Genomic DNA, 13,606 nt, shown 5'->3' on the forward strand with positions numbered 1-13,606 from the left:
GTCAGTCATGTGTCAATCTTTAAAGACTTTACATGTATCAGTATATATTCCCACAATATATTCTATTTGTCCTTAATTGGAAATGATTTTGCAGGCTTTGTGATTTTGTACCTTGTACTTTTATTCAGTATTCATCATCAAGTAGAAAGAAATAACAGTTTAAATTATTTCGTTTTGTGTAAATGTGTAAATAGGCAAGCTACAGTTCTTCTATTTTCCTGTTTCAGTAACAACAAGCACTTTGTAAAGTTTGTTAACATGTTGATGAATGACACCACCTTCTTGCTGGACGAGAGTTTGGACTGTCTGAAAAGAATCCACGAAGTCCAGGAGCTCATGGACAACAAGGCTCAGTGGGATGCCCAGCCAAAGGTGAAATTCAGCTTCATTCAAATAAGTATATGCTCTCAAACCACCTCAGACAACATCTGCAACTCCTTCCCTATCATCACCCTACAACCTCTCCCTATCATCATCCTACAGCCTCTCCCTATCAGTCGACCAACAAGCTTTCCCTATCATCACCCTACAACCTCTCCTTATCATCACCCTACAACCTCTCCCTATCTTCACCCTACAACCTCTCCCTATCATCACCCTACAGCCTCTCCCTATCAACATCCTACAGCCTCTCCCTATCATCACCCAACAACCTCTCCCTATCATCACCCTACAACCTCTCCCTATCATCACCCTACAACCTCTCCCTATCATCAACCAACAACCTCTCCCTATCTTCACCCTGACCGCCTCTGTGGTCTTGTGGTAGAGCGTCCGCCCGGAGAGTGGAAGGTCCAGGGTTCGATCCCGGGCCGCGTCATACAAAAAGACGTTAAAAGATTGTACTTGTTGTTACCCTGTCTGCCGCTCGGCATTAAGGGGCTAAAACAAGGACTGGTCGGCTCGGAGTCAGTATACTGTGTCTGAGTGGGGTATTCATGTGAAACTGCGGCATGGTATCTCAGTGAGCTAGCACTATAAATCGGCATCAGTCCGGACTAGTACAAGCAGCCACACACACACATACACGTGCATGCACGTCGCTATATAAGTGCAATAATCTTGGACGCGATGTTAAACCCAATTTCACCTCACCTCACCTATCTTCACCCTACAACCTCTCCCTATCATCACCCTACAACCTCTCCCTATCATCACCCAACAACCTCTCCCTATCATCACCCTACAACCTCTCCCTATCATCACCCTACAACCTCTCCCTATCATCACCCTACAACCTCTCCCTATCATCACCCTACAGCCTCTCCCTATCATCACCCTACAACCTCTCCCTATCATCACCCTACAGCCTCTCCCTATCATCATCCTACAGCCTCTCCTTATCATCACCCAACAACCTCTCCATATTATCACCCTACAACCTCTCCCTATCATCACCCTACAACCTCTCCCTATCATCATCCTACAGCCTCTCCCTATCATCACCCAACAACCTCTCCCTATCATCACCCAACAACCTCTCCCTATCTTCACCCTACAACCTCTCCCTATCATCAAACTACAACCTCTCCCTATCATCACACTACAACCTCTCCCTATCATCACCCTACAACCTCTCCCTATCATCACCCAACAACCTCTCCCTGTCATCACCCTACAACCTCTCCCTATCATCACCCTACAACCTCTCCCAATCATCACCCAACAACCTCTCCCTATCATCACCCAACAACCTCTCCCTATCATCAAACTACAACCTCTCCCTATCATCACCCAACAACCTCTCCCTATAATCACACTACAACCTCTCCCTATCATCACACTACAACCTTTCCCTATCATCACCCTCAAACATCTGTACCCTCATCCTTAAACATTTCTACTTTTAACAATCTCTCTATCCTCACCCATCTCTCTACCCTCATCCATGTTTCTACCCTCATCCATCTCTCTACCCTCATCCATCTCTCTACCCTCATCCATGTTTCTACCCTCACCCATCTCTCTACCCTCATCCATCTCTCTACCCTCATCCATCTCTCTACCCTCATCCATCTCTCTACCCTCATCCATGTTTCTACCCTCACCCATCTCTCTACCCTCATCCATCTCTCTACCCTCATCCATCTCTCTACCCTCATCAATTTTCTACCCTCATCCATGTTTCTACCCTCACCCATCTCTCTACCCTCACCCATCTCTCTACCCTCACCCATCTCTCTACCCTCATCCATGTTTCTACCCTCACCCATCTCTCTACCCTCATCCATGTTTCTACCCTCACCCATCTCTCTACCCTCACCCATCTCTCTACCCTCACCCATCTCTCTACCCTCATCCATGTTTCTACCCTCACCCATCTCTCTACCCTCATCCATGTTTCTACCCTCACCCATCTGTCTACCCTCATCCATCTCTCTACCCTCATCCATCTCTCTACCCTCATCAATTTTCTACCCTCATCCATGTTTCTACCCTCACCCATCTCTCTACCCTCACCCATCTCTCTACCCTCACCCATCTCTCTTTCCTCATCAATGTTTCTATCCTCACCCATCTCTCTACCCTCATCCATCTCTCTTCCCTCATCCATGTTTCTACCCTCACCCATCTCTCTTCCCTCATCCATCTCTCTTCCCTCATCCATCTCTCTACCCTCATCCATCTCTCTACCCTCACCCATCTCTCTACCCTCATCCATGTCTCTACCCTCACCCATCTCTCTTCCCTCATTCATGTTTCTACCCTCACCCATCTCTATCTCACCCATCTCTCTACCCTCATCCATGTTTCTACCCTCACCCATCTCTCTTCCCTCATCCATCTCTCTACCCTCATCCATGTTTCTACCCTCACCCATCTCTCTTCCCTCATCCATCTCTCTACCCTCATCCATCTCTCTACCCTCATTCATGTTTCTACCCTCACCCATCTCTATCTCACCCATCTCTCTACCCTCATCCATCTCTCTTCCCTCATCCATCTCTCTACCCTCATCCATCTCTCTACCCTCACCCATCTCTCTACCCTCATCCATCTCTCTACCCTCATCCATGTTTCTACCCTCACCCATCTCTCTTCCCTCATCCATCTCTCTTCCCTCATCCATCTCTCTACCCTCATCCATCTCTCTACCCTCACCCATCTCTCTACCCTCATCCATGTCTCTACCCTCACCCATCTCTCTTCCCTCATTCATGTTTCTACCCTCACCCATCTCTATCTCACCCATCTCTCTACCCTCATCCATGTTTCTACCCTCACCCATCTCTCTTCCCTCATCCATCACTCTACCCTCATCCATGTTTCTACCCTCACCCATCTCTCTTCCCTCATCCATCTCTCTACCCTCATCCATCTCTCTACCCTCATTCATGTTTCTACCCTCACCCATCTCTCTAACCTCATCCATGTTTCTACCCTCACCCATCTCTCTACCCTCACCCATCTCTCTACCCTCATCCATGTTTCTACCCTCACCCATCTCTCTACCCTCATCCATCTCTCTACCCTCATCCATGTTTCTACCCTCACCCATCTCTCTGCCCTCACCCATCTCTCCACCCTCAACCATCTCTCTACCCTCATCCATGTTTCTACCCTGAACCATCTCTCTACCCTCAACCATCTCTCTACCCTCATCCATCTCTCTACCCTCATCCATGTTTCTACCCTCACCCATCTCTCTACCCTCATCCATCTCTCTACCCTCATCCATGTTTCTACCCTCACCCATCTCTCCGCCCTCAACCATCTCTCTACCCTCATCCATGTTTCTACCCTCACCCATCTCTCTACCCTCATCCATCTCTCTACCCTCATCCATGTTTCTACCCTCACCCATCTCTCTGCCCTCACCCATCTCTCCACCCTCAACCATCTCTCTACCCTCATCCATGTTTCTACCCTCACCCATCTCTCTACCCTCACCCATCTCTCTACCCTCATCCATGTTTCTACCCTCACCCATCTCTCTACCCTCACCCATCTCTCTACCCTCATCCATGTTTCTACCCTCACCCATCTCTCTACCCTCACCCATCTCTCTACCCTCATCCATGTTTCTACCCTCACCCATCTCTCTACCCTCACCCATCTCTCTACCCTCATCCATATTTCTACCCTCACCCATCTCTCTACCCTCACCCATCTCTCTACCCTCATCCATGTTTCTACCCTCACCCATCTCTCTACCCTCACCCATCTCTCTACCCTCATCCATGTTTCTACCCTCACCCATCTCTCTACCCTCACCCATCTCTCTACCCTCATCCATATTTCTACCCTCACCCATCTCTCTACCCTCACCCATCTCTCTACCCTCATCCATGTTTCTACCCTCACCCATCTCTCTACCCTCACCCATCTCTCTACCCTCACCCATCTCTCTACCCTCATCCATGTTTCTACCCTCACCCATCTCTCTACCCTCATCCATGTTTCTACCCTCACCCATCTCTCTACCCTCATCCATCTCTCTACCCTCACCCATGTCTCTACCCTCACCCATCTCTCTACCCTCATCCATGTTTCTACCCTCAACCATCTCTCTACCCTCAACCATGTTTCTTCCCTCACCCATCTCTCTACCCTCATCCATCTCTCTACCCTCACCCATGTCTCTACCCTCACCCATCTCTCTACCCTCATCCATGTTTCTACCCTCAACCATCTCTCTACCCTCAACCATCTCTCTACCCTCACCCATCTCTCTACCCTCATCCATCTCTCTACCCTCATCCATTTTCTACCCTCACCCATCTCTCTACCCTCACCCATCTCTCTACCCTCATCCATCTCTCTACCCTCATCCATCTCTCTACCCTCATCCATCTCTCTACCCTCATCCATCTCTCTACCCTCATCCATGTTTCTACCCTCATCCATCTCTCTACCCTCATCCATGTTTCTACCCTCACCCATCTCTCTACCCACACCCATCTCTCTACCCTCATCCATCTCTCTACCCTCATCCATCTCTCTACCCTCATCCATGTTTCTACCCTCACCCATCTCTCTACCCTCACCTGTATCTCTACCTCACCCTCTCTCTACCCACACCCATCTCTCTACCCTCACCCTTCTCTTTACCCTCACCTGTATCTCTACATCACCCTCTCTCTACCCTCACACATCTCCCTACCCACACCCTTCTACCCCCACCCATCTCCCTACCCACACCCTTCTACCCGCACCCATCTCTCTACCCACACCCTTCTACCCTCACCCATCTCTCTACCCTCATCCATCTCTCTACCCACACCTGTATCTCTACCTCATCCATCTCTCTACCCTCACCCATCTCCCTACCCACACCCTTCTACTCGCTTCCATCTCTCTACCCTCATCCATCTCTCTACCCACACCTGTATCTCTACCTCATCGATCTCTCTACCCTCACCCTGAAACATCTCTACTCTCACCCTGAAACATCTCTACCCTCACCATGAAACATCTCTACCCTCACCATGAAACATCTCTAGCCATTTGAGCCAATGTTCATACCCCGTCCCTGTCCACTACCTCCAACCATTCCCTACACATCTCAGCTAACATACTCACACTCTTCTAGTTTTTGCCTCATTTGTTTCACAAGTTTTGATATATTTTGTGATACATTTCAGGATCAACAACAGTCTCGACAAAGACAGCTAGCTATGGATGAACGCCAATGTCGGTCCTATCTAACACTAGCCACAGAGACAGTTGACATGTTTCACTATCTCACAGAAAAAATACAGCGCCCCTTCCTCATACCAGTAAGTTTTTTCACAGGAATACAATTATTGCACTTGGTTCTCTGTGATTATCAGTATCCTCTTAGAACAGTCGTTTTGTCTTGGCTTGGACAATATTGAATGAGGGACCAGGACTTACTTGTTTGCTATGTTTTAGGAACTAGCAGACCGACTGGCAGCAATGTTGAACTTTAACCTGCAGCAACTTTGTGGCTCCAAGTGTAAGAATCTGAAGGTGAAGAACCAAGAGAAGTATGGCTGGGAGCCCAAGAAGCTGCTCAACAGCCTGACCGACATCTACCTGCACCTCGACTGTGAAGACTTTGCAAAGGCTATAGCCAATGATGAGGTGAGTAGTTGTAGACTGTATGGCCACTCCGAGAGATCAGACTTGAACTAAATGTCCATGGACATTACTGCTTTGATGGCCATCCCTGATCCTATTTCTCACACGGCCATCCCTTATTCTGTTACTGACTGACATCTCACACGGCCATCCCTGATCGTGTTACTGACTGACATCTCACACGGCCATCCCTGATCCTGTTACTGACTGACATCTCACACGGCCATCCCTGATCGTGTTACTGACTGACATCTCACACGGCCATCCCTGATCCTGTTACTGACTGACATCTCACACGGCCATCCCTCCATGCTTCATCCTGTTACTGACTGAGGTTTCACACGACCATCCCTTATTCTGGTACTGACTGACATCTCACACGTCCATCCCTGATCGTGTAACTGACTGACATCTCACACGGCCATCCCTTATTCTGTTACTGACTGACATCTCACAAGGCCATCCCTTATTCTGTTACTGACTGACGTTTCATACGGCCATCCCTTATTCTGTTACTGACTGACATCTCACACGGCCATCCCTTATTCTGTTACTGACTGACATCTCACACGGCCATCCCTTATTCTGGTACTGACTGACATCTCACAAGGCCATCCCTTATTCTGTTACTGACTGACATCTCACACGCCCATCCCTGATCGTGTAACTGACTGACATCTCACACGTCCATCCCTGATCGTGAAGCTGACTGACATCTCACACGTCCATCCCTTATTCTGTTACTGACTGACATCTCACACGTCCATCCCTGATTCTGTTACTGACTGACATCTCATACGGCCATCCCTTATTCTGTTACTGACTGACATCTCACAAGGCCATCCCTTATTCGGTTACTGACTGACATCTCACAAGGACATCCCTTATTCTGTTACTGACTGATATCTCACACGGTCATCCTCTATCGTGCTACTGACTGACATCTCACACGGTCATCCTCTATCCTGCTACTGACTGACATCTCACACGGCCATCCCTGATCGTGCTACTGACTGACATCTCATATGGTCATCCTCTATCGTGCTACTGACTGACATCTCAGGTGGTCATCCTCTATCCTGCTGCTGACTGACATCTCATGTGGTCATCCTCTATCCTGCTACTGTCTGACATCTGATATGGTCATCCTCTATCCTGCTACTGACTGACATCTCACATGGTCATCCTCTATCCTGCTACTGACTGACATCTCACATGGTCATCCTCTATCCTGCTACTGACTGACATCTCACATGGTCATCCTCTATCCTGCTACTGACTGACATCACACGGCCATCCTCTATCCTGCTACTGACTGACATCTCACATGGTCATCCTCTATCCTGCTACTGACTGACATCTCACATGGTCATCCTCTATCCTGCTACTGACTGACATCTCACATGGTCATCCTCTATCCTGCTACTGACTGACATCTCGCGCGGCCATCCTCTATCCTGCTACTGACTGACATCTCATATGGTCATTATGTCTCCCCCAGAACGGAGGGAGACATATTGTTTTTGGCACAGTTCCCGTCGGCGTCGGCGTCGGCTTCGGCGTTGGCGTCGGCGTCTGCGTTCCCACCGTTTCCGGACCATAACTCAGAAACCGTTTAATATTTTTTCGCGAAACTTTGTATACACATTAACCCAGCACTGAAGTGGTGCCTTTTACTATTTAGAGATTTTTGACATTTTTATTTTTTCTCGTTTCCATGGAGATAACTTGAACATAGACTCTGAATGGGGGTAAGCTTGGTTTCCGGACCATTTCTCGGAAACCGTTTAATATTTTTTCGGGAAACTTTGTATACACATTAACCCAGCACTGAAGTGGTGCCTTTTGCTATTTACAGATTTTTGACATTTTTATTTTTTCTCGTTTCCATGGAGATAACTTGAACATAGGCTCTGAATGGGGGTAAGCTTTGTTTCCTGACCATAACTCAGAAACCGTTTAATATTTTTTCGCGAAACTTTGTATACACATTAACCCAGCACTGAAGTGGTGCCTTTTGCTATTTACAGATTTTTGACATTTTTATTTTTTCTCGTTTCCATGGAGATAACTTGAACATAGACTCTGAATGGGGGTGAGCTTGGTTTCCAGACCATAACTCGGAAACCGTTTAATATTTTTTCGCGAAACTTTGTATACACATTAACCCAGCACTGAAGTGGTGCCTTTTGCTATTTAGAGATTTTTGACATTTTTATTTTTCTCGTTTCCATGGAGATAACTTGAACAGACTCTGAATGGGGGTAAGCTTGGTTTCCGGACCATAACTCGGAAACCGTTTAATATTTTTTCGCGAAACTTTGTATACACATTAACCCAGCACTGAAGTGGTGCCTTTTGCTATTTAGAGATTTTTGACATTTTTATTTTTTCTCGTTTCCATGGAGATAAGTTGAACATAGGCTCTGAATGGGGGTAAGCTTTGTTTCCTGACCATAACTCAGAAACCGTTTAATATTTTTTCGCGAAACTTTGTATACACATTAACCCAGCACTGAAGTGGTGCCTTTTGCTATTTAGAGATTTTTGACATTTTTATTTTTTCTCGTTTCCATGGAGATAAGTTGAACATAGGCTCTGAATGGGGGTAAGCTTTGTTTCCTGACCATAACTCAGAAACCGTTTAATATTTTTTCGAGAAACTTTGTATACACATTAACCCAGCACTGAAGTGGTGCCTTTTGCTATTTACAGATTTTTGACATTTTTATTTTTTCTCGTTTCCATGGAGATAAGTTGAACAAAGCTCTGAATGGGGGTAAGCTTTGTTTCCTGACCATAACTCAGAAACCGTTTAATATTTTTTCGCGAAACTTTGTATACACATTAACCCAGCACTGAAGTGGTGCCCATTAGTTGTTTGAAATTTCTAGGAGTTCTATTTTTGTCTCTGTTATTTAGTAATGGAGGGTGGGAATGAAGAGATGGGGTTTAACGTGAAGTAAACGAATGAATGGGGGTTAGGGGAGTGGGGGGAGACATATGTTTTTACGAGTAAAAACACTTTCTAGTTCCTTATTATGTTTGCAGAGATCCTACAGGAAGGAACTGTTTGAAGATGCTGTGTTACGGATGATCAAAGCTTGTATAAAGACAGAGGCAGAGATTACCAAGTTCCGTCAGCTCCAGAACAGTGTGGATGATCTTGTAACACAGAAAACAAAAGCAGAGTTAGACTATGGTGACATACCAGATGAATTTAAAGGTATCAGGAAATCTTAAACAATTTAATATACCCCATCTATATTTCCTCTTTATGTTCATCGGTTGTTTACTTCTCTTAATATTTATTTAAGTGAAGACTGGTTGGAGAGCAATCATGTTCTGATGTTGGAACTTAACAAAGGCATTAGATCAGTAATATATCTTAAAACTGAGTTGATATGATGATGATATGTCTTAGTCCTAATGCAAAGAGCTGACAAATGGAATGTTGATGGTGTTGTAGACCCGTTGATGGACACTCTGATGGAGGACCCAGTATTACTGCCCAGTGGTCACATCATGGACCGGCCGATCATCATCCGCCACCTCCTCAACTCACAGACTGACCCCTTCAACCGACAGCCCCTCACAGAGGAGCAGCTAACACCAGGTGGGTGCCACAGTGGCAGCTGTATATGGCTAGTACATCAATAATAATGATAGTAATAACAATAATAATAAATTCATTTGTCAGGCACTGTTTTCCATCGTCTGTGGTTGCTCAAGGCGCAGTTATTACCCCGGTGAATGGATCATTTTGCACTCAACAATCATTCTCTTCTCCCTTGGGAGTATACAACCCATGCAGCCTGTGATGCACCAGAAGGTTAACAGCCACATTCCCATCTCATCCTACTGGGTACCCATTCACTGCTGGGTGAACAGATGTATTACATGTGCTTCAGTGTTTATGCAGGCCTGAAGCCCTAGAAACTCCAGAGCCAAGCTACTGAACACGGTCACCCATCTAAGGACTTGCCGCGACAAATGTTGCTTAACTTCACCTCTATGCTGTGCACAGGACCACGTGCCACCATGTCAAATGTTGACATCAATAAAAACTGATAGAATATGTGACACACACCTGGTGTGTAACCTGGGTCAAGTGCTTGATATCAACAGATCGGAGCAAATGTGCACAACTGATATGGGGTTATCTCTTGGTGGCTAGTTCTTGCCGTTGTCATGCAGCTAGTCACTTTCAAACTACCAGGTGCTGTTGAGCCCCCATCAGTTGTCGGGAAACCTGATGGTGTTCTGTTTTACATACGTTACTCTAAAATGTTCCCAAGGTAATGTCTCTTTATTAAAACTTGAACATGCCTTCCAAGTTGATTTCTCTGTACAAGTAAATCCTGTATGTGTATGCGTATGCGTATGCGTATGTGTATGTGTATGCGTATGCGTATGCGTATGCGTATGCATATGCGTATGTGTACGAGGGGCGTTCAATACGTTTTGCAACTTCAATATAAGACCAAGTCGCAGAATATCTTTTTTTCAATATAATCTCAATTCACCTCAATACACTTATTCCATTTGTCCTTCAAGCTTTTAATACCACTTTAAAAGAAATCTGCAGATTGGCCTTCTAACCACGCCTCTGTGGCAGCGTTTATGTCCTCGTCATCCTGGAAGCGTCTTCCACGTAGGGCAGATTTCATTAGCTGGAACAGGAAATAGTCACTGGGGGCTATGTCTGGGCTGTAGGGTGGGTGATTTAACTGTTTGAATCCACATTCACATATGGGGGCCTGTGCAATTCTCGATTTTGGAACCGGGGCGTTGTCATGCAAAAGGAGAATACCACGTGTTAACATCCCCTGGTATTTCTAGCGAAAAGATTTTAGCAATTCTTTCATTACACTAGCATAATACTGTCCATTGATTGTAGTATTTGGTGGCATGTAATCAATCAGTAATATGCCTCTTGCATCCCAAAATATGGTGGCCATTATCTAGCCAGCCAATGGTTGAGTGCGAAACGGAAGCAGAGAATTGGGGTGCTTCCATGGCATGGATTCCAATTTACTTTCTGGGTCCCAGTGGTGGATCCATGTTTCATCACCTGTCACTAGACAAGAAAGAAATCCGGCTTCATCAGCAGTATAGAGATCCAGGAGATCTTGACAACTTTCAGTTCTCTGATGGCGATCTTGAGCTCTGGGGTTTCTAGGTACCCATCTTAGAGATACCTTGGACATACCAAGATGCTCATGAATAATGGTTGCAACAGTTCCAACTGATATTTGGAATTCCCTAGAAAGTTTGGATACTTTCACTCGTCGGTCAGACAAAATACTTCTTTCTATAGCAGCAATGGTTGGGGGGCATCTGAAGGCCTGCCTGACCTTGGGTCATCGTCTATGGACTCCCTACCCCTTTTAAACTGTAGAGACCAACGGCAAACTGTGGAATAGTCAAGAGCATCCTTACTCATCACTTAACAAATGCTATCATGGATTTCTTTTGCTTTGCATCCGTCCTTGGTAAGGATCTTTTTTACAACCCGTTGTTGATGTTTGAGAGAATCAATGATTGTGACCACCCTTAGGTGAATGAAGCCATCACATTTAGCTTATTGTTGTGTCTGGAACTTGTTATAACACGTGTCAACCTTATGTTATGACTAGTGTCACACCTGCCACAAGTTGACATTGTTTGTGTAAACACAAATGCCCAAGTTGCAAAAGTTATTGAACATCCCTCGTATGTATGTGTATGTATATGTGTATGTGTATGTGTATGTGTATATGTATGTGCATGTGCATGTGCATGTGCATGTGCATGTGCATGTATGTGTGTATGCATGGCTATATGTGTATGTGTATGCATGTGTATGCATGTGAATATGTATGCATGTGTATATGTATGCATGTGTATATGTATGTATGTGTATATGTATGCATGTGTATATGTGTATGTATGTGTATATGTATGCATGTGTATATGTATGCATGTGTATATGTATGCATGTGTATGTGTATATGTATGCATGTGTATTTGTGTGTATGTGTATATGTATGCATGTGTATATGTGTGCATGTGTATATGTATGTATGTGTATATGTATGTATGTGTATATGTATGTATGTGTATATGTATACATGTGTATATGTATGCATGTGTATATGTATGCATGTATGTATGTGTATATGTATGTATGTGTATATGTATGTATGTGTATATGTATACATGTGTTTATGTATGCATGTGTATATGTATGCATGTATGTATGTGTATATGTATGCATGTGTATATGTATGCATGTGTATATGTATGTATGTGTATATGTATGCATGTGTATGTGTATATGTATGCATGTGTATGTGTATATGTATGCATGTGTATTTGTGTGTATGTGTATATGTATGCATGTGTATATGTGTGCATGTGTATATGTATGTATGTGTATATGTATGTATGTGTATATGTATGTATGTGTATATGTATACATGTGTTTATGTATGCATGTGTATATGTATGCATGTATGTATGTGTATATGTATGCATGTGTATATGTATGCATGTGTATATGTATGTATGTGTATATGTATGCATGTGTATATGTATGTATGTGTATATGTATGTATGTGTATATGTATGTATGTGTATATGTATGCATGTGTATGTGTATATGTATGTATGTGTATATGTATGCATGTGTATATGTATGCATGTGTATATGTATGCATGTGTATGTGTATATGTATGTATGTGTATATGTATGTATGTGTATATGTATGCATGTGTATATGTATGTATGTGTATATGTATGTATGTGTATATGTATGTATGTGTATATGTATGCATGTGTATGTGTATATGTATGTATGTGTATATGTATGCATGTGTATATGTATGCATGTGTATATGTATGTATATATGTATGTATGTCTATGTGTATGTCTATGAGTATGTATGTCTATGTGTATGTCTATGAGTATGTATGTCTATGTGTGTGTCTATGTGTATGTATGTCTATGTGTGTGTCTATGCATATGTCTGTGTATGTCTATGCGTATGTATGTCTATGTGTATGTCTATGCGTATGTATGTCTATGTGTATGTCTATGCGTATGTATGTCTATGCGTATGTATGTCTATGTGTATGTCTATGTGTGTGTCTATGCGTATGTATGTCTATGCGTATGTATGTCTATGCGTATGTATGTCTATGCGTATGTATGTCTATGCGTATGTCTGTGTATGTCTATGCGTATGTATGTGTATGTGTATGTCTATGCGTATGTATGTCTATGTGTATGTCTGCGTATGTATGTCTATGTGTATGTCTATGTGTATGTATGTCTATGCGTATGTATGTCTATGTGTATGTCTGCGTATGTTTGTCTATGTGTATGTCTATGCGTATGTATGTCTATGTGTATGTCTATGTGTATGTATGTCTATGTGTATGTCTATGTGTATGTCTATGTGTATGTATGTCTATGTGTATGTCTATGTGTATGTCTATGCGTATGTATGTCTATGTGTATGTCTATGTGTATGTATGTCTATGCGTATGTATGTCTATGTGTATGTCTATGTGTAT

The 13,606-nt window shown here is 44.0% G+C and overlaps 1 protein-coding gene across 1 annotated transcript in view; it reads left to right on the top strand.

Moving 5' to 3' along the window:
• Positions 1–13,606, top strand: part of LOC124110772 (ubiquitin conjugation factor E4 B-like) — a 56,656-nt gene that overhangs the window by 41,541 nt on the left and 1,509 nt on the right. Inside the window, exons 19-23 of the mRNA XM_048394350.1 lie at positions 228–372; positions 5,586–5,720; positions 5,857–6,048; positions 9,097–9,271; positions 9,515–9,661. Coding sequence (XP_048250307.1) covers positions 228–372; positions 5,586–5,720; positions 5,857–6,048; positions 9,097–9,271; positions 9,515–9,661 — 794 coding nt within the window. The remainder of the gene's footprint in view (positions 1–227; positions 373–5,585; positions 5,721–5,856; positions 6,049–9,096; positions 9,272–9,514; positions 9,662–13,606) is intronic.

The sequence above is a fragment of the Haliotis rufescens genome, unplaced genomic scaffold, assembly GCF_023055435.1.
Source record: "Haliotis rufescens isolate VD_foot unplaced genomic scaffold, xgHalRufe1.0.p SCAF_13, whole genome shotgun sequence".
Taxonomy (NCBI): Eukaryota; Metazoa; Mollusca; class Gastropoda; order Lepetellida; family Haliotidae; genus Haliotis; species Haliotis rufescens.